At 59.7% G+C, this 20,524-nt stretch overlaps 1 protein-coding gene across 3 annotated transcripts in view; it reads left to right on the top strand.

Annotated features, from left to right (window-relative positions):
* The first annotated feature begins 6,624 nt into the window (after window positions 1–6,624).
* HTRA3 (HtrA serine peptidase 3) overlaps window positions 6,625–20,524 on the top strand; it is a 31,136-nt gene continuing 17,236 nt past the window's right edge. For 2 of the 3 annotated variants that reach the window (XM_010996912.3, XM_064488477.1), the window contains exons 1-2: window positions 6,625–7,211; window positions 19,853–19,952. In XM_010996912.3, coding sequence (XP_010995214.3) covers window positions 6,827–7,211; window positions 19,853–19,952 — 485 coding nt within the window. In that variant the 5' untranslated portion in view covers window positions 6,625–6,826. Of the gene's footprint in view, window positions 7,212–19,847; window positions 19,953–20,524 lie in introns of all 3 variants that reach the window. The other variant, XM_064488480.1, reaches the window with a different exon arrangement.

Consider the following 20,524-nt stretch of genomic DNA (forward strand, 5'->3'; position numbering starts at 1 on the left):
ATGAAGCGACTGTACACCAGGGGGCAGGAATCTAGGGAGCCGTCTTACAAATCTCCCTACCGCCCCCTTTGGTGCTTAGGAATCCCAGGAGGACGTTTCCTTCTCATTCTCCAGACAGATAGAAAACCGAGACCCAAGTCACATACAGAAAAAACATGTGAGGGCCAGCCTCTGACATCTGCAGCCTTCTTTTGTAGACAACACAGCCTCCTGGGGTCTAGCAAGTCCAAAGGTGGGAGTTACAGGAGCAGCATTTAGCTCAGCTGAAGGAGGAACAGTCTAACCAAGGGAAGGACTGCCTTCACCAGGATGTGCGGGCAGAGCTGGCTGGCCTCGCCAGTGGGCCTGGGAAGGGAAGGCGCAGCCCTGCTGGTCTCAGCCACGGGGCAGCTTCTTTCAGCTCAGTCTCCGAGACATTCCTTCCTGACACCTGGGACTGTCGTCGGCTGGAAAATGCTGAGCCCAGCAGGAGGTGATCAGAGCTGGACTGCAGGGAGCTCCCGACTCCGCTGCCTTTGTGACTGGGTCAGAGGTGGACGTGAGAACCATCAGAGCCAATAAGATACACTTAGACTTTTGCTGGGCCCCTTAGAGGATGTGGGTCTGGTGCTGCTGACAGCCGTCACGCAATCCCAAGAGCCCAAGAACGAAACCAGCATCATGAGGAGCACGGCCCAGACAGGCCGGAGGACACTGGGGCTTCCTGGATCAGGCAGCGCAGCCTGGACCTACCAGGCGCTGATGAGCCCCCTTTTGCTGAAGCCAGTTGGAGCCGGGCTTTCTGCCCCTTACCTGCCAACGACTTGGGGCCAAGGCGCCGCCTTGCGCCTGCACCCCTGCAGGACCCCCACCGGGTCTCCCACATTCTGCACACCGCCTGCCGGTGCACACCACCAGCCGAGGCCTTCACGCAGCCAGAGCAGAATGTGCTGCAGCCTGACCTCCTCTGGGGTCCCCACCGCCCTGGAGAGAAGGCCTGCCTTCCTCAGCCCAGCTGGCCCCCTTGGCATCCCTGCGCCCTTTCCTTGGGCTCCCCGTCTTCCTGCTGTATCCAGCAAACTCCTCCCCAGCATTCAGAGCCCACTCGGGGAACGCCCTCCTTCCCCTGGCTCCCGCCCAGCCCCCAGGCTTCCCTCTGTCCCAGCCTCCCCTGTGCACGCTGCCCCAGTATAGCTGGCCTGAGACAGTGTGTGGACTGGCCATGGGCACGTGCTCTGGAGCCAGATAGCCTGGGTCCAAATCTTGCTGTTTCAAGCAGGCTGTGTGCCTTTGGGCAAGTTACTCCACCTCTCTGTGCCTTGGCTGCCTTGCCTGCAAAATGGGGACCACAACAGCACCTATTCCACAGGGCCCCCAACCAGCCCTGAGTGCTCCCTGGGCTGTCCTGTACCTCTCCCTCTCCCCCGCGAGGCCAGGGGCCAGGGGTAGGGAGGGAAGTCTCCTCTCAAGGGACTCGCTTCCTCCAAGTGTGGTGAGGGCCGACGGAGGGGAGGAGCTGAAGGCAGTGTGTCCCACCCACCCCGATCCCCTCCCCACCCACCCTGAGCAGGGGCCCACCCTCTGAGTCACCCACTAGTGCGGGCTGATGAGTCTTACTGCAGGCCGAGGTGTGGCCAGGATGGTCTTCGAAGTCCCCGAAGTGACATAAGATATGACCTCATCAAACGAGAAGCCCTAGACAAAGCTGGGTCAAAGGGCAGAGCCCGCCCAGAGCTTGGAAGGCACGACCTGGGGACCAAGGGCCAGCTGTCCATCCGGCTCCGTGCAGAGATGGAGACATGGGATGCGAGTGCCCCGGGGAGGCTGCAGACGTGGTCCAGCTGAGGGCCCGCCTGGACGGACTCTGCTCCATTCCAGTCAGTGTAAGTAACACCGGCTGACGCCCAGCGCGGCCAGCGCGGGGGAAATGAGACACGATCCCTCTTGGGGCTAACATCTGGGTCGCATCTGGCATGACCCAGATGGTGACCACACTCTGATTGCAACCAGGGGCAAGGTCACTTTCTCTAGCAAAACCCCCTACCTGCACATGCAGTCTTGAGCCCCACAGAAAGTATCCCCTTTGCCCAAGAATGTTGGGGTGCTTCCCAGAGGGCGCTTCTCCTGCGCTCACAAACGAGGCGGAGTCTGCAGGGAGCACCACTGCCCTCCACCCACCGCTGCTCTGCCCGGTGGTAGGGAATCAACCCCCCGTGTTCCCGCACCCGCCTGGACGTGCTGGGCGGCCCCACAGGCCCACGGGCCCCGGGCTACTGGGATACCGCCTCGGGCCCCTGGGCTGTTTTATGAGAGGATCCCAAAGCATAGCACCTGGGGCCCTCGTTGACACGGCTCTGATGACCCTCAGTCCTCACACCCCTCTCCCCTCTTCTGGAACCTCCTCACCCTGCTGTGTTGTGTGCCACCAGTCACATGGGCTGACCCAAGTCCAGGCACTGAGCAAAGGCTCACGGAGCTCCTCCCCTGCGGTATAAGGTGTCACATCGGGGGGGACCGGTGTGGGGGAGGCATCCTCACCGGTGAGTGAGGCCAGTTCTCATCAACTCCAGTGTCACACGCCTCTGCTCCTGAATTAGCTTCTAGGATGTTCTGCCCACCTGGGCACCTGTGCAGAGCTCCCCTGCTCCCCAGGGCCCAGTTCGCATCCCACCTGCTGATGAATGGAGCTTCTGGCAGGATCTCTGGGCTGGCTTGGCCCTCGTTCCCACTGAGAGTGATTTCCTGGGGGGCCACAGGACCCGCTGTGTGTGGGGGTTGTCAGGACTTCCCACAGGCAGCATCCTTTCTGAGGCTCCCTGGAGGACACCTCCTTCCTCTTAGAAGTGAGAAGTTAGGCTGCTTTGAAGTCACAGCTTGTTTTTGTCACTTGGGCATCACACTTTCCTCTTTGCCTTGGCTGCCAGGAAGCCTGGAGCCAGATTTACAGGCACTAAAACGTCGCATCTCATGACAAGAATTTGCACACTTGCTCCGCCTCTGGCTTCGCATTCCTTCTCTACCGCTCTTCTCTGCTTTACTTGATTTCTCTTCCTTTCTTTTTATCTTGTTCTTGTTTGTAAAGCACCTTAAGTATTGAGGGGCAATGGGGAGTAAATACAAATGAATGAGTGATTACTTTCTGCGGATAAAACAGGCCTCCCAGCATCTGTTGAATGGACTGTGATGCTACAGGAGAGAGGGCCCGACATGGTGCCTGAACATGCCAGCGGGATCTGGAAACCTGGACGCCACTGACAGACAAGCCTCCCGCCCCCCGTGCTCCCTGACTGTAGGAGGAACCTCCACCTTCCTCGAAGCACCAGCTGGGAGCATCCCAGGCCTTCAGGAATGCTCACCCACAGGAGCAGCAGGGCTCTGGGAGAGACTCAGATTCTGGGGAAGGGGCTCCTGGAGAGGCGGGAAACTCCTGAAGGCTCCGGGTTTGCTGAGCCTGAGGCAGGACCCAGCGGGAGCAGCAGGGGGCGCTGCTCCCACCGTCTCCCCAACAGCTGCCCCGACATCTGGAAATGAATTCCCTTAGCCAACAGAGCACTCTGGGCCTCAGGCCAGCCATGCTCCCTGCAGCCTCTGCGAGCAGGGCCTGCCCATTTCAGGCCAAAACAAAGGCGACCTCAGGGGGCAGCACCCCAGTTTCAGAGAGGAGAATGGATGCTACGGTGGGTCCTTTCACTTTGGGCCTCAGTTTCCCTATCTGCACAAGGGGAATAAATATCCCCTTTGCAAGATGGTTGTAAAGGTCAAATCAGGTGATCGCTGGGGGCAGTGTGGTCCCGAGGGAAGAGCCTGGACTGGGTTCCAGACCCCAGAGCCTCCTTCAAGGATTGTTAATACCCATCTCCCAGGATGGCCGTGAATATTCAATCAGATCACGGACACAGAGCACCTGGGTGGCCGCAGGACCCAAGAAGCAGCAGGTGTTGTCACTTACAAACTGTAGAGGGCAGTGTGAGCTCTGGTCTGCAGCAGTTGCCAGTCCAGGGACCTCTCAAAACTCATTCCCTCCCCGCCCCCCAGACAAAAGACTTAGAATAAATGAGCTTTTGAAGAATCTGGGCAGGAAGAGTGATGCCCGCAGGGCTGGGCATCCATGGTACCCTGTGGACCCCTCCCAAGGAGACTGCTCTGGATTGTGCTGCCCCCAGGATGTCCTGGGTCTGCGGCACTCCCTCTGCCCCTCAGGCCTGAGCCCTCCCTAGAGGAGGGACAAACTACGAGCCCTGGCCAGGGTTTGAGGAGGCCCAGCCCTTGGGACTCCAACCCCTGACATTCTGGGTTATTCCAAGGAAACACCTGAAATTCTCCACGTCTTCAAAGCAAAATGCATTTCCCGTTTTGGGGGCAGAAGGGCATGTCCTCTTCCCCTTGTCAAAGGACCTCTTAGAAGGGAAGCCGCAGCCTCCTAATGCCCGTCCCCTTGTAGACCTTCAACCCTACACTCACAGCCACTGCCTCTCTGGGCCCCCAGATCCCCCTCTGTCCACCACCTGAGCCCCTTCCTCCAAAGCACTAGTCTGCAGGGCCACGCTCAGACCCCCTCGGCAGTGCCCAGTCCTTCAAGGATGCCAGGGACCTTGGGGACCTCAGGAACCTCAGGGACCTCAGGGACCGGACACACTCCCTCCTCACTCCCCTAGCCTCCCACCCCCCTAACCAGCTCCGCCTCCCTCCTCTGAGCCAGAGGTTCCTAAGCTGGGTGTCTGAAAATTTGGCTGAAAAGGAATCTTCATTTTCATCAACCTCTCCCGCTGAAGCCAAGTATGTCTTTCCGTGGTGATGTAGGCCCAAGCCATGTGCACCTGTGACCCTGTCACCAAGAGAAAGCGTGGACATTTCTGCATCACCCCGCAGCAGCTGCTGGTGCCTCCAGACCCCCTTGTGCTCTCTTGGAAATCTGGCCAGGTATCCACTGCCGGCCAGATCTTCTTATTTAAGGGGTTCACAAAGAAGCCACATACATACCATGGATTTATTTGTAGGTTTTTATATTTAATAAGCATATTAATAATAGTGTTATGGAAATGACAGGCCAGCAAGAAACAAGCACCACTCGGAGGGTTGGAGCACTCAGATGTATTACGCCGGCGGGCTCAGAGGGGCTTCTGCTCCGAAGCTCTGAGCACCTCCAAGATGTGTGCATGGGGTTTTATAGGGTTTTATAGGGTTAATTACAAATATGGGGCTATTAGCTCGAACAACAAAAAGCAAGGAATCAGTACACTGGAGCTTATCTATTAGGAACAGATCACGGTACCGACACGTGTTGAGCTTGGATTTACGAGTTAGCTTGTTGGCCCAGTAAACTGACACTAAACTTCAGATTTACGAGTTAGCCCAGCAGAACTCAGATCAGTAAACCGATACTTGTTACACTTAGATTTACGAGTTATCTTGTTAGCCCAGCCCAGCTTCTCCTTCTCAATAGCATTGCTTCCCCTAGTAATGCTGTGCAGTTTGTTTTATGCATTTAAAAAACACCATTCTGAGAAGGGCTCCCCAGACTTAACAAGGTGGCCAAAGGGCCTGACAGAGAGGGCGAGACCCCCGGCTCCAGGCTTCGCACCCGAGGGCTGTCTCCGCAGAATGGGCGTCTCTCTGACTTGCCTTTGCTTCCAGAGCCTCGCCCAGGGTGGGACTGGCTCCGGGCCTGTCCTCTGCCAGCCCCCAGGCCCATTACCATGTAGCCAAACCCTACACACTCTTGAGGCTCACCTCCAAAGGAGGGTTCTGCCCTATCCTCAGACCCCCTCAGTCTTTGTCATACAGGTGACATCATGGTCACCAGGCTCTGGGCCCCTCAGGGCAGGGCCCTGGGTCTGAAATGGCCCTTCAGTGAGTGTGTGAAGAATAACCAGGAGAATGGTGCTCCTGCAGGCTGACTGCGTGCCAAGCATGAAGTACTTGTGAACATTACTCCACCGCCCACCCCCTGGGATTCTCCCGGCAGCCCTGTGAGGCAGCCGAGTGCCTCATTCCCCTTTTGTGGGGAGGAAAACTGAGGCACAGGGCCGTAACGCACCTCCCATGGTCACAGAGCACTGAGAACTGGGGCTGGAACGGGACAGACCTGTCCGGAGCCTGGGGGAGCACATCCTCCAGGCTCTAAAGACTAGGGACAACGGGGGAGGGGCGCTTCCTGCAGGTCTGTCCCCAGTGGGGGGGGGGGAGCCATTTAGGGGTGACACCCACCCCTACCACCGATGTGGACCGGGCCAGGTCTGCCCTGAGGGCTCCCAGGCTGAGGAGGCTTGGAGGTGGGGGCAGGGAGGGAAAGGAGGCAGGCCGGGGAGGAAGAGCTGGGATGGTCTGGACTTGCCCATTTCTACGAGGGGGGAGGAGTAGCCGAGGTCACCGGAACTCGGACATGAACTTGGCTGGCACAGGGACTGGTGGGAGGGCGAGGCCTGCGCCCTCTCCCCCGCTACCCACGCCCAAGAATAACCATCACCCGGGTTTCCTAGACCAGCCAGGCTCAGTCTTTTCGCCGCTGGGTGGGTCCTAGCCGGAAGGCCGGGCGGGGGCGGTTGGGCCGGGGCGGGGCTGGCGGAGGGGTCGGGCCGCCCCCTTCCAGCGAGGGCGGCGGCCAGCGCCTTTAAATGCGGCGGGGCCGCTGCCCGCAGACCGTCGGCCCAGGAGGGAGCCGGAGCCTCTCCGGTCCCCCGCGTCCCCGCGCCCCGGGCATGTCCCTGCGGTCCCGGAGCCCTCCCTCCTGAGCCTCCGGCGCGTGTGGCTGCGCTCCCGCCCCCGCTCCCTCCGTAGGCGCCCGGAGACGCTTTGGTGTCCCCCTGGCTGGTCCCCCGCGCTGCCGCCCGCCCCCGGCCCATCCGCCATGCAGGCGCGGGCGCTGCTCCTGGCCGCGCTGGCCGCGCTGGCGCTGTCCCGGGAGCCCCTGGCCGCGTCGTGCCCCACGCGCTGCGACGTGTCGCGGTGCCCCAGCCCCCGCTGCCCTGGTGGCTACGTGCCCGACCTCTGCAACTGCTGTCTGGTGTGCGCCGCCGTCGAGGGCGAGCCATGCGGCCGCCCCGTCGACTCGCCGTGCGGGGAGAGCCTGGAGTGCGCGCGCGGTGTGTGTCGCTGCCGCTGGGCGCACGCCGTGTGCGGCACCGACGGGCACACCTATGCCAACGTGTGCGCGCTGCAGGCGGCCAGCCGCCGCGCGCTGCAGCTCTCCGGGACGCCTGTGCGCCAGCTGCAGAAGGGCGCCTGCCCATCGGGTAAGCGCTCGGGCTGGGGCTGATGGCAGCGCGGGGGTGGGACTGATGGCAGCGCAGGGGTGGAACAAGCCTTCTCCCGGGGAAACTGAGGCTCAGAGCTAGGGCAGAGCGTCGAGGGCCGCCGTCTCTGGGCACAAGTGATGATTTCTTCTAGAAATCATCTAAGCAGCCTTCTGGTCTTCCAGGTGGGGAAACTGAGACCCAGAGAGGTAAACTGCTGTCCCCAAGGTCACAGAAGTAGTCAAAAATGAAGCGCAGTGCTTTTCTGGCCGCCCCAAGGGGCTGGTCTAGCTGTACATTTCTCCAGCTTCTGGACTCATCAAAACTTACCCGTCTTGGGTCTTATTCTCACAGGTCCCTGTATCCCCTGCTCTGCCCGGGTGCTGGGTGCAAACAAAGAAATCTTTTCTGGACTTAAATATCCAGTCTGGATATCTAAGTGGCACTAATAGAGCAACATGTGGTGTTTTCTTTCTTTTTTCACTGCATTTAAAATGCACGTCTCTGGAGGGCTGTTTAGGAGTGGTGAGCAAACGTGGAGGGGGGTCTCTGGACTGCTTGGGGTCCCATGGGGATGAGTGTTGGGTTAGGAAATTTCTCATTCCCTTCAAACCTCAGAACAGCCTCCTCTAACCTGGAGTTGGCTCTGGGTTGCTCCTTGCCACAAAGATTGACCTTGAGCCGGGAAGAAAAAGCTGGAAGACCTTGCTGTACTCTTGTTAGTTTGGGGCATCTCTTAGGAAGGCAGGCTCCAGCACTGGTCCAACACATACTCGCAGCTCCGCAACCTGCGCTGGGCCCTGAGTTCACTGTGATGGGAGGTGAGTCCCCCAGGCCACTGCAGCACGGGAGATGCTACCCACCAGGACAGGCTCCAGGGGACCTGGGAGCACTGCGGGGAGCAGGGCTGCCTGGGGTGCCGGGAAGCCTTCAGAGACCAGGGGCATCTAAGCTGAATCTTCAAGGATGAGGACCTGTCCCCCCCCAGGGAGAGGGAGGCTTTCTGGGAAGAGGGGACAACGTGCACCACCACGTGGAGGCCTTGCTGTGTGGGGCGAGCTGAGCCGGGAAGAGCAGGTGCCCAGAGCAGCCGCCGTGCAGGGAAAGCGTGTGTGCATGTACCAGGGGAGATACCCAAGGCTGGGTGGCAGGATCGCAGGGATGAGGCCACAGGCGGCCTGTAAACGTCATGCCTTAGCCTTCATCCTGTTGGCGAGGCTTCCCAAATCCTGTCTGGGATTCTGAAAATAAGTGTCCTGTGGCTCAAAACACTCAGGAAAGCAGACACCATCCCTGCGGTGGGGATTCACACTACGCTTGAGTCTGTCAAGCTCCGGAGAAAATCTGCAGCAAGTGAAAAAAAAAACCACAAAATGATAAAACCCAGGCTTTCCCAAGAGAACTTCAATGGAGAACTCTTCCCTGGCAGAACACATGACCTCCCCCGGCACACCGGCATTCCGGGGAGCCCAGTTTGGGAAGCAGTGCGTGGGATTAACCATGACGGTATGGGAGAGCCATTGAAGGGTTTTAAGAGAAGTGAGGGTGATAAGGTCAGACTTGTGTTTTGACTGTGCCAGGAGGCCGAGGGCCGGGAGCAGGGTGCCACTCAGGGTCACGGAGGTGGGCGTCCCCGCTTGCTGAGTGCCCACTGCAGCCTCTGGCTTGGGGCACGGAAACAGCAGGCCCATCTGAGGCTGTGCCGGGAGGTCTGGGAGGCAGAGGGCTCGTGGTGGGCCTGGCACTGCCCACTGCAGCTTGGTTGTGTCTGTGGGCCCTTCCCGAATGCCGACTCCCCCAGGTATCGGAGGCTTAGAGCAGGGCTCCGTGCCCGGTGGCGGGGCTGGCGGGGAGGTTGGAGGTGGTCTAGACGTTCTGAAACCTTCGTTCTTAACGGATGGAGTCTACGTTTGTGAAGCACCTTCTCTGTGTGTCCTGCTGGCCCTGAGCTGGTGACAAGGCCACTGTAATGAGACAGACCCCACCTGTGCCCTGGAGAAACTCAGATGGTGGGGGCACACGGTGGGTGAGAAGAGGACAGTGGCCTGATGCCGACACACCGGCACAGACGGCTCATCAGGGGAAGCGGCTGGAGCGTGAGGTCATGGCTGGGGCTGTCCCCGTGCTTTTTGCTAATGGGGCGGCCGTCTGCAAGTTCCTGCCCCAATTTCCTCTGCTGTAAAGTGGGGCGACAGTAGCAGCTGCGGGGAGAGCCGTGGTGAGGATCCACGACCCTGGTGCACAGGCACGTGCCTCCGACGAGCAGTCGACAGAGTGCTTCTTACTTCTTGCCCTGTTATCACGATGACGGCTCCGCCACCGCCGGTTCCCTTCATCTGGAAAGGCCGGGGAGGCGCCCCAGAGGAGGCTGCGGGAGGTGCCTGAGAGCTCTCTGGGCGAAGGCTGGGGAGGGTGGAGGGGGCAGGAGCGAAGCAGAGGCAGATGGACTGGCCACACAGGCGCAGGGTCCCACTAGCCCTGCTGCTGCCAGAGCCCAAGGGGCAAGGTAGCTGGGCCACCAAGGAGGGGCGGGAGGGGAGGGCTCCCTGCACAAGGGAGGGGGAGACAGGTCCAGGTTCCCGCGAGCTCCATTCACACTGTGGCCCGAGGTCTGTATGTGACCCCACCCTCGCTCCTGTGCATTCACCCAGGCACAGGGACCTCAGACACCCAGGTTTCCGTGGGGCTGCACGTGCAGAGTCCAGTCCTTGTGGATTCGTGCTGATACCGGGCTCTCCCTGGCGCTGTCTCATTTGCTGCTGTGAATCTGTTCCTTACTCATGCATCACGGATGTGCTCACTGAGGCAGGCAAAGGCCAAGTGACTTGGCTGAGGTCTCTCGGCCGGGAAATGACAGTCAGGCCTGGCCTGGAGCTGGCTGGCTGTGAAAGCTTTGCTGTTGCAGGTCCCCGGCTTTCTCCTGCAGACAGGGGCAGCGAGGTCCCCAAGCTCAGGGGCCAGGGTCAGGTCTCCAGCCACAGTGGGCTCATCCTCCATAGAGTGTCACTGACAGTGCTGCCCCCCTCCCCAGGGCCTGGCCGGAAGTCACAAGTGATGTGCATACGTAGCAGCGGGCATGGTGCTGCCCACTCTGGCATTTCCCTGTGGACAGAAGTCCTGCCAGCTCTACCCTCACAGCATCCAGAAACGCCGGGTGCTGCTGACTAGGGATCCTGTCTCCAGCCCCACTCTTCCCTGAGCTGGAGTCTTGTGTGTCTCAGCTGGCCGTGGCCTTCAGCCAACAAGACCACCCCTAGGAAGGTTAGGTCAGAAGCCTTGGTCACTTTTGACCCTTCTCTTTCCCTCACTCCCCACCTCCCATCAGCAGGAGAGTCCTCAGCTCAACCTGGAAACATCCCTGCAGCAGCCACCGCTGCTGGGTCCCCCAGCAATGCTGTCCACACTGACCTCCCCCACCTCCTTCATCCTCCATTGGATCACTTCTTCACCCAGCAGCCAGGATGACCTTGATGAATCCGTCCTGCCCATGGCAGGTGGGATCCCTTTGGCAGCTCCCCAACACCGGACCCTGACCCCCAAGGTCCTCTGTCATCTGGCCCTGCCCACCCCTCCAACACCATCCCATCCTCTGTGCTCCAGCCACACTGGTCTCCTTTCTACCTCAGGGCCTTTGCACACACTGTGCCCGTTGCCTGAAAGTCCCATTTCCTCACCTTCATGGGGCCAATCCTCATCCTGCCTTGGCCTAGATGTCCCACCACTGCTGAGCTGCCCTCCCTGACCACCTGGGTAAGCCCCTTTATTAGCCTCATGAGTGCACCTTGGAGGCTACTCTGGGCCCCTCCCAGCTCCTCGATGACTTGCCTTATCTCCATCCTCACCAGGCTCTGAGGCTCACAAGGTGGAGGTCTTGTCTGTTCGTGCCCTGCTGGGCTTGGTCCAGGGCCTGGGCTCAGTAGGTGCTACGGAATGAAAGATGCACCCACATAGTGTGCGACCATCCTGATGCTCCCGGGGATGGGCCCGCCAGCCATCCAGGGAGCCCTCACGTGCTCGCATCCCCGTGGCAGGCCGAGCTGCTGCCCAGTGTGGGTGAATATCCATCAATGAAGTAGTGAAGCCCAGAGAAAGGTGTTCAGAGGGTCTGTGCAGAGCAGAGGTTTCCCTCTTCGCTCGGCCGGAGCCCGGAGATCCTCATGGCCTCTCTGCCTACAACTGCAGGCAAACAGGCCTTCGAGCGTGCAGTTGATCAGAATTTCGAGCCCTGAGCAGTTCGCAACGTGGCATTTAATTGTCAGTGATTATTGTACAACTCCAGAGCACGTTCCTGCGGAGTCTCTCAGTTCTGTTTATTTAAGAGCTTTGGTTAGTTTTTGATTTTTAATCCTCTTAGCAGCTTCCCGGCCTGGCAAGTCTTGGAATTCTGCATTCAGGAATCAGGCATCCGTATTCCTCTCGCTCCCCCACCCTGATAGCAGCACTGAGTGGCAGCATCTGGTGGCTCCTGAGGACTCAGGAGTTCCCAGCGCCAAGGCTCCTGGGAGCCAGGAGTCCAGCCAAGAGGAGCTTGAGGCCCAGAGTGCGGTGCAGCTGTCCCTTCCCTGCCAGGGCTTGGCCTGGAAAGCACCCTCACCCTCCACGCTCCCTAAGCTGGTCTGGAGGTGCACTGGGATCCCACAGCACCCACTCTGGTCTGTCTTCCAGGGGCTTCTCCCTTCCCATGCACCTCCAAACACTGGTCCAAAGGGGCAGTATGAGACTCGGATCTCCCCTGCTCAAAGCCCAGCCATGAATCCCACTGTCTTCAGGACCAAGCACAACTTCTGACATGGCCTGCAGGCTCAGTACGTTCTGTCCTCTGTTTCCTGCGCACCATCACCACCACCAGCCAAGTCCCTGTGGAATCCCTGATCCTGTGTTGTGAGGGACAGAGGACAATGTGAGGAACTCAGGGGAGGGAGAACCCATCTCCAGGATGGGGAGAAGGGTAGATCAGGAGGGCTTCCCGGAGGAGGTGGCATCTAACAGCCATGGCGAGGTAGACCCAAAGAGAGTCTGTGCAGAGGAGGACAGCAGGAAATGCTGAGCATAGGCTGGTACCAGGTGGAGGAACTGTGAGGGTGACTCATCTTCAGGAGGGCTTATGTGTGTGCAGGTGTGCAGAGTGGGTACATGGGCCCAGCTGGAGGGAGTCCAGTTCCCTGGGCAGGGAGAACTGATGAGGCTGGAGCTAGGGTGACAGTGAGGGGGAGGGGCTCCAGAGGCATTAAGATCTCATGCCTGATGGGTGTGGGGGGGCAGGGTGGATGGATGGCGGGGCCTTGCCTGGAGGCAGGGCACCGGAGGAGCAGGTTTGGAGAGACAAGTTGGTGAGTTCAGATTAGCTTCTGGTGGGAGGCTCTGGTAAGAAGGGTGTCCAGTGGGGGATGGGGTTCCCTGGAAAGAGCCTGGCTGATGAATGGCCCTGTCCATGTGTTGGTGGCAGCGTTGCTATGCTTGTGTCATGAGAAGGGGTGGCCTTGGTTCAGTACGGGGCAGTGGTCTCATCACCTCTGCAGACTGTAGGGGGAACTCCAGGACCTGCGAGGCCAGTGGAGCCCCACCCCTACCCAGCCCAAATCCCAAGTCCTGTCCTTGCCATCATGGCCACATCCAAGGGGTCCCCAGAGGAAACACCCGGACACTTTGGGGATGAACAGAGCTGCTGCAACTCTGTCACACTGCAAGCGCTGCGCTGGGTGAGCTGGAGCTGGGCTGTGCCAGGCTTGACCCCCTGGCTTTGTCCACCTGGCCTGACATGTACCCCTCAGCGGCTGGGAGCTCTGGGGAAACTTGAGGCCAAGCAGAGAGTCACTTGGCTCCCTGGAGGTGTGGGGTTTGTGCAGACCGGATGAGGGAGTGGGCGGGGGCTGGCCGAGTGAGCTGTGTGTCCTGCCAGAGGGTCTGAAGTCCGCCTCCTCCTGGGTCTGCTTTGAGGAAGAGAAGCCACCATGTTTTAGCAAGGTCAAGGGCAAGACCTGTGCTCCAGGCTAAACACACACGGTGTCTGGGTGTTTTTGTCATGGACCTTTAGCAGAAAAGACTCATCAGGGTTCAGTGGGCTGCCCGAAGGTCATCAAGTGGGGACAGACAGCTCTGCCTTGAGCCCGGGTCCCCCTGACTTTCCGTCTAGCATGCTGCATGCTACCCAGGCCTCCAGCACCTTGAGGAAGTGGCCTCCCATCTTGGGTTTCACAAAAGTGTTGAATAAAGAAGTTGAAAATAGAATAAAGTTACAGACCCCATGTCCTCAGTGTAGCAAAGGTGTGGTCAGGACATGAGTGTGTGTGCCCTGAACTGAACACCCGTTCTGGTGCAGAGGTAGCAAGTGGCCTCCAAGTTGTGCAGTGCACAACCTTTCCAATTGTATGCTTTAGCCCCTCTGGTACAGAATGGTCTGAGTGAGGGCTGAGACCCAGTTTGGTTCCCCTCATCCGGCTGCTCAGGGATGAGTCCCAGTTTTAGCACTTACCATGGCAAAACCCTGCAAGTTTCAGCTCTCTGCACGTCAGTCTCCTCATCTGTGAAATGGGGACAGTGGTGGTACCCTCCTCACTGGGTCATTGGACAATCAGTGAGATAATGAATTTAAAGCACTTTGCACAGTGTAAGGGGTAATGGAGGTTAGTGCAAACAAACCTAAATATTGACAAGTGGACATTTCTCACATAAATGGAGTTTGAGGGAGGAAGGCGGGGCAGTTGAGGAAGGGAAGGAGCTGGAAGGCAGTGTTTGCAGGGGGAGGGGCTCCCACATGCCAGACCCTGCCCACAGGAGTTCCACCGGCGTGTCAAGGCTAAAGAGCCTGAGCCCAGAGGAGTCAACTAACGGACCAGTCAGGGCAAGGAGGGCTTCCTGTAAGAGGAGGGCCAGAGGCTGACCCACTTTGGCTTCCATGGCTTGGGTGGCCCTGTGGGAGGCCTGGAGTCCTGCCTGGCCTGTGGGACCCCTCTGATAAAGCACGAACAAGCTGGTGGCAGAGCCCTCTCCTCCACAGGGTTGGCTGCAGCCCCAGTGGAGTTCATGGCCAGAGGAGCCAGGCTGGCTCCAAGCTGAGGACTGGCCGGGTCTGGGCTCTCCTCGGGGCAGGACAGCCAATCATACTGGGTGAGGACCAGCATGGAGTGAGAGTAGTACCCGGGGTGGGAGTTCAGGGGACCTGGCTGCGGGTCCTGGTGGGTCTTCTGGCCTCTCTGAGCCTACTCCCTCTCCTGTAAAATGGGTGAGCTGGCAGAGCTGCTGTGGGAACTCACAGCATAAGTGCCCGGAGCCCCGGCTGGCTTGGCCCCTGGAGAGGGAATCCCGGGCTGCAGCCCTCGGCCCTGTGTTCTGGGGACAGGAGCCTGGGGGTTGCAGACAGTGGCATCACCCCTCCCCCAACCCCAGGAGCCACAGTGGGATCAGAAGCCACTGTCCTTGGCTGGGGGGAGACAGTTCATTCAGGGACAGGCCAGTTTTCAAGAGAAAGAAAAACACAGGCAGGGAGCCATCCTGGGAACTAATTAGCCCGGAAGGCGGCTCCTGGGGCTTCAAAGGCTGCCCCTCAAGGTGGGGGGGGCCTGGGGTGGAGGCGAGTGGCTGTGGAGGGGCCCCTGGGACCGCGTGCCCACCCACACAATTCACTCATTCTCCCGCAGCTCTCTGCTCACCGCAGTGGGTCAGGGGTGCCCAGGCCATAGGGGCAGGCCCAAGGGACAGCTTTGAGAAGGGTCACGAGGTGCCGTGGGCCCCAGACAGAGAGCTCGGTCACTGAGCCTGTCCAGTCGGGGCGGGCTCCCAGGGGGAGGTATGTTGGCCTGAGGGACTGACTGCAGAGGTGGGGGAATGCTTCAGAGCACGTGTGCTTGGGGAACTGGAGCTGAAGATACGGGATGGGGGGTGGCAGCAGCAGTAGTGAGGCTGCAGATGTAAATGGGACCTGGACACCGAGGTCCTTGGATGCCCTGCTGAGAGGTTGCCATCTGGCCTGCAGGCTGTAGTCAGCGTCACAGACAGGTAGGCACAGCCTAGGACCTCGTGGGCATCTGCTCACGCTCCCTCCATCTCTACCTCTTACCTAACCACTGGGTGATGGAGGTGAGTATTCTGATTGCAGGAGACAACAGAAGAAGGGAACACTGACCTTGGAGTTAGAGGGTTAGAACTGGGTCTCAGTCTTGGGTCTGCCCATTGTATGCTGGAGGGGTAACGCAGACAGTTAAGCAGGTTGTGCACTGCACAATCCCAAGGGAGGTAGTCACGCTATGATCTTTGTTAATAATCATTCTAGAATTGTGCAGTATACAGCCTGTGCAACAGTAGAGAGTGGCCCTACAGGGTGTCTGGGCCTCAGTTTCCCCATCTGTTTCATAGCAGTCATGACTGTCCAGAGCCAGCACATAGTAGGTCCTCTTCCAGGGTGTGCCACTGTCCCTCAGCCCTCCTGGAAGGTGCACTGTACAGAAATATTGGAGGTGGGGCCCCGAGCCCCAGTTGGCTTCCTGCTGGCTCTTCTCCTGGTCTCTTTCCGCCCTGGCGGTGCCCCTTCCTCTCCCGGGCGGCGCCACTGGACACCTGGCCCTGATTGCTTTGCTCTGTCAAGTTCCTCCTGACTAAAACTTCCAAGACCTGCGGATTACCGTTTATTTTTGAAAACAAACAAACAAACGGAAAAAATACGAACAGCTGAATCTGGTCAAGACTGACTGTTGACTTCAGAACTTTGGCTCCAGGACAGGGCGAGGGTGAGGGTTGTCAAAACCCCCAAATAAACAGAGTCTGCCTCCCAGCCGTGGGGCCCAAGGTTTTCATGTGGAAAGAGGCGGTGGGAACCGCGTCTTCTCTTCCCACTGATTCATGGGATGATTCATCTGTGTGTGGGGAGGAGGCCCAGGAAACAGGCCCTGTCCCACCCCCACCCCCTCCCCACCACCCACCTCGCCGGCTTAAAGGGGCAGGGCCTGGAAGGGCCTATGTCACCAGCAGCTGTCTGACCCGGGAGCTCCACGGGGGAGCCCCAGGCCCCAGGGTCAGGGGAGGCTCGGGCTCTGAAGTCCACGGGACCTGGGGCTAGTGCCTGGCCTGTCTCCACCCTGAACCATCTTTGCCTGCAGCCTGATTCCTGGGACACAGAAGGGGCCACTGACTGTGCTCTTGTGAGGCTGCTCCTTGCAAGACTTGGTTAACAGGCTGAAGCATGTTCTTTGCGGTGTTGTTTGCAGACCTACTGTGTGCTGGATCAGATGGGGTCAGGCCTCCCCACCACCCTCCCTCCCTCTCGGGGGCTGCTGTGGGGCCTGCCTGTGCTGGTCACTGCTGGTCTGTGGGGGATCTAGACACGTCTGTGTCCCAAAGGAGCTGCTGCCTGGGTGGGAGGTGAGCCCGTCTGGCTTCTCCTCAGACCGCCTGTGGCCCTGCACCCCCAGGGCCCTGCCGCCTGCCTAGCGGGGGGCGATGGGGCACACAGCCACCTAGCGGGGGGCGCTGGGGGACACAGCCAGACCTTCTGCTGTTTCGCAGCCCGGCCCCGGCCCGGCTCACAGCCCCGCCAGGCCTTCCTCCCTCCCTTCGGTTTCTCCTATGCGTCTGTGTAACTTGCCTGTGGGAGAGCATGCGGACAGTCGCAAAAGAAACAGAACCCCTCACAACTCTGCCTCTGCCCACAATGCCCACCGCGAGGTGCTTTCGGGTATTTCCTGCCAGCCTTTGACCTACGAATATTTTCCAGAGGGTTTTGTGTTTAAATCATCACATCTGAAATTGAGTGTCGCCTATTCTAAGTGATCTCCGGAGAGGACACACTGGAAAGAAACGCACCTGGAGGGAGGCCGCCGTGCCATCGCGCTCTCCGCGGCCGGGTCGGCTCCCCAGCAGCCTGCGCAGCCCAGCCGGGGGTGCTCTAGGCCTGCCGTGCCAGGGCCGGGTCCCCCAGGGGGTGCCCGACGTGCTGGAAGGGGTGGAGTCTCTGAGATCTGGGAGCAAGGCACGTGGTAACCAGCAGCCTCTTCTGATGGGACGCTCTGGTTCCTCCTCTGTCTTACTCACCCAGAGCCCGGTGTGGAGTTGGCTGAATCTTCCCGCAGCCGCCCTCATGAGTGAGGCTGTGTCTCTGCATCTCTGATCCCCTCCCAGTGTGCTCTTCCAAGCCTGGATCAGGGCCACCCCTGGAGTCCCCCATCTCACCTGTGTCTTCCCCTGTCCCATCATGGGTCACCCAGTGCTATGCCTTGCTGCTCACTGGCCTGTCCCCAGCATGGGGTGCACACACAGGTGGCACTCAGCAGGCATGGATTTAATACACTCCCTGCAAGGGCAAATGGATGGGCGAGGCACTATGTTGGGAGCCCCAAAGAGGGCTGGGAGAAGCCTGCCAGGGAGACTGCCTGGAGGAAGTGGGACTGGAGCTGCATCTGGGACAGCCTGGAGCATCACGGAAGGGAGAATTGGGGAGCAGTCCCTGTGGGTGGAGGCACAGAGTAGTGGGTGATGGAGTAGAGACTGGGGGTGAGTGGCCCCTACAGGTTACACAGCAGGGAAGGTGACACCTGGCCTCACCCAGCGGGCCACGCCTGCCCCAGCACAGCACGGTAGGCAGAGTAAATCCAGGACTGGTGTGCTTGGGAAAGCTGCTGACCCTGCCAAGTCCTCCCCCCGCCTGGGGTCTTCCGGGTACCTTGGTGTCGTAGGGATTGCCTGGCGGGAGAGCTTTTGCCAGAGAGCAGAACCTGGAAGGGGCAGCAGGGCTGGTGGCTGGCTTTCTTTCCTCTTTTTTGCAGATAGAGCACAAATGCAGTTTCCCCGGGGCCTTGGGGTGCAGCAGGCAAAGCTGGGCTCAGCCCCACGGACCAGCTGACCAGTAGCTTCTCCTCCAGAGTTTCAGGGACTATGAGCAACTCACGTGGAAATAACCATACAGGCACCTGTGTGTGCTGGACTGGCAGAGCCCTGCTTCAGAGTGGGCCCTGCCTGTGACCATGACCTCTGAACCTTAGATGCCACCCTTCCACTGGCTTTGCCTCCGGGAGGAGGGCTCCCGGGCACGGTGGTCCCTGGTGGCCCCTGGTTTGATCAGCGAGGAGCCGCAAGGTGGCCAGCAGTGCGCCAGTCTCTGGCCACCGGGGACAGGTGGCCTTTCATTCATGCTGACCGCAGCCTCCGTGGCTGCTTAAGAGGCAGACATCACAGGGCCAGTGGAAAGGGCCCTCCTCACCTCCGCTGACCACAGAGCCCCAGGCAAACTCTCCTCCAGGCCCCGAGCCCCAGTTCAGGCTTAACGCACAGTTGGGGCCTTGGCGGTGGGGGGTGGGTACGGGGGAGGGGAGGACCCCGCTCCAGAGCCTGGTTCTGGTTGAACTTGCAGTGTCTTCCCCTTACTGAGCCTCAGTTTCCCTGCCTTTAAGGCAGAGCTGATGACCCCTGCCCTGGCTGCCACCCTGGATGGTGGGGAGATGTGTCCAGCTGTGGGTGGGGCTGCATCTGTCCACAGGTGTCCGTGGGGCACCGACTGTGGGCCTGTGCCTGGCTCCTCGCTGCTGCACCCAACATGCTCCATCCTGTCCCTTTGGACGACCTGGAAAACCAGATTTTCACCACATCCTGATGCTCAGTCACTTCCCAGCAACCACCAAGAGAAGCATCAGCTGCAAAGCTGGACTTTACGGGCGAGCTCTCCTTGTTCAGCAACACTGGGGACCAGAGGGTGGTGGGCTCCCCTACCTCCTTGTCCCCAAGGGAGGGAGCATCACAGTTTCCAAATCACACTGCATTCCCGCAGGCCTGGGGGAGGGGGATTGGAGAGGCATCTTCAGTCTCGCGTTTCAGATGAGGTGTCAAGGCCCAGAGAGGGTAAGTGATTTGCCTGAAGCCACACAGCTGGAGCTCAGAGGTGCTCAGCCCCATCCAGGCCCCGGGAGCCAGTTACAAGTGGTGCTGGGCAGTGCGGGTTCCAGATAGCGCCAGCCTCTGGCGGGGACCCGGGAGACCTCGGCACATACCGGAGCAGGGAGACCAAAGTGGAGTGGGCCTCATGCCACCCACTGGCATCAGGCCTGTGGTCCTGGCAGGCTGCAGCCCCGCTGCTGACGGCAGCAGAAATCTGAGCTAGAAGGTTCCAGGGAAGTTCGTGAACCGCCTGGCAAGTCAGACTGGGGCCTGGCCAAGTCAGACACGGTTGGGGGGCTCTGGTGACTCAGACATCGGCAACCCGGCATGAACCAGGAGGGGGCCACACCATGGCCAGGCTGGGGCACCTCAGAGGGGACCACCCAAGGGCTTCTGCTATAACCTCGTCCAGCCACTGGGCTAACCCAGGGCCTGGAGGGACAGGCCAGAGCTGGCCAGGGGTAGGGGATGGTTTCCTCGCAACAGGGCGTTGCTGTATATGAGAGAAAGGGCGGGGGCCCAGGGAGACTAGCCCAGATCCAGCCTGAGCTTCATGTCACTGCTGTGTGGCCCACGCCAAGTGTTCTGACCTCTCTGAGCCTCTTGGCTGGCCTGGTGATGGGAGGTGAGGAAGCTCAGCATTAACCATTCTCAGGGCATGTGAGCCCCCCCTCCCAAGTACCTGGGTGCCTGGAGCATTCCCGAAGGGCGCTGACCCCTGGCAGGGGTTCTGGGCAGTGTCTGGGCTTCACTGACGCACCTGGTTCTTTCTGCCAGTGCAGGTCTCCACCAGCTGACCAGCCCACGGTACAAGTTCAACTTCATTGCTGATGTGGTGGAGAAGATCGCTCCGGCCGTGGTCCACATAGAACTCTTCCTGAGGTGGGTAGAGCCCCCCTCGCCCCTCCAAGGCTTCCCCTCCATCCACCTGGCCCAGACTAGACTGGATTCTAGCATCGGGGTGGGCAGTAGAAGGCAGAGTGGGCTTGGGGTCTGGTGGACCTCTCTCAGACCAGCAGGCAGCCGTTGCCCTTGGGGAGGACGCCCCTCCTGTAGTCCAGAAGGCAGGCTCACATGTTCCCACTTTCTGAATGTGGAAGCAGAGGCCCCTGGGAATCTCCCCAGGCTCGGAGCTGCTGAGTGCTGAGTTGAGGTTTGACCCCGGGTCTCTTGGACCTCATAGCTGAGCCCACGTCTCTGCAATGCTGACCCCTCACTGCCCTTTCTGCGAGCCCCAGACCCAGAGACATGTCATTAAGGAAATTGCAACTGGGAGTGTGAATGGCACGTCCCTGGCCTTGGGGGTGGCTTGGAGGGGCAATGTCTTTCTAGAAGGCCAAGGGCCCACGCAGAGCTGGGTGGGCGCGGAAGTTGGTTGCGGACGTAAGTGGATAGATGCTGTGGTCACCCTGCAGGGGGGCTGAGAGGCCAGCCTGCCTGGTTCAAATTCTGCA

Source organism: Camelus dromedarius, chromosome 1 (assembly GCF_036321535.1).
Source record: "Camelus dromedarius isolate mCamDro1 chromosome 1, mCamDro1.pat, whole genome shotgun sequence".
Taxonomy (NCBI): Eukaryota; Metazoa; Chordata; class Mammalia; order Artiodactyla; family Camelidae; genus Camelus; species Camelus dromedarius.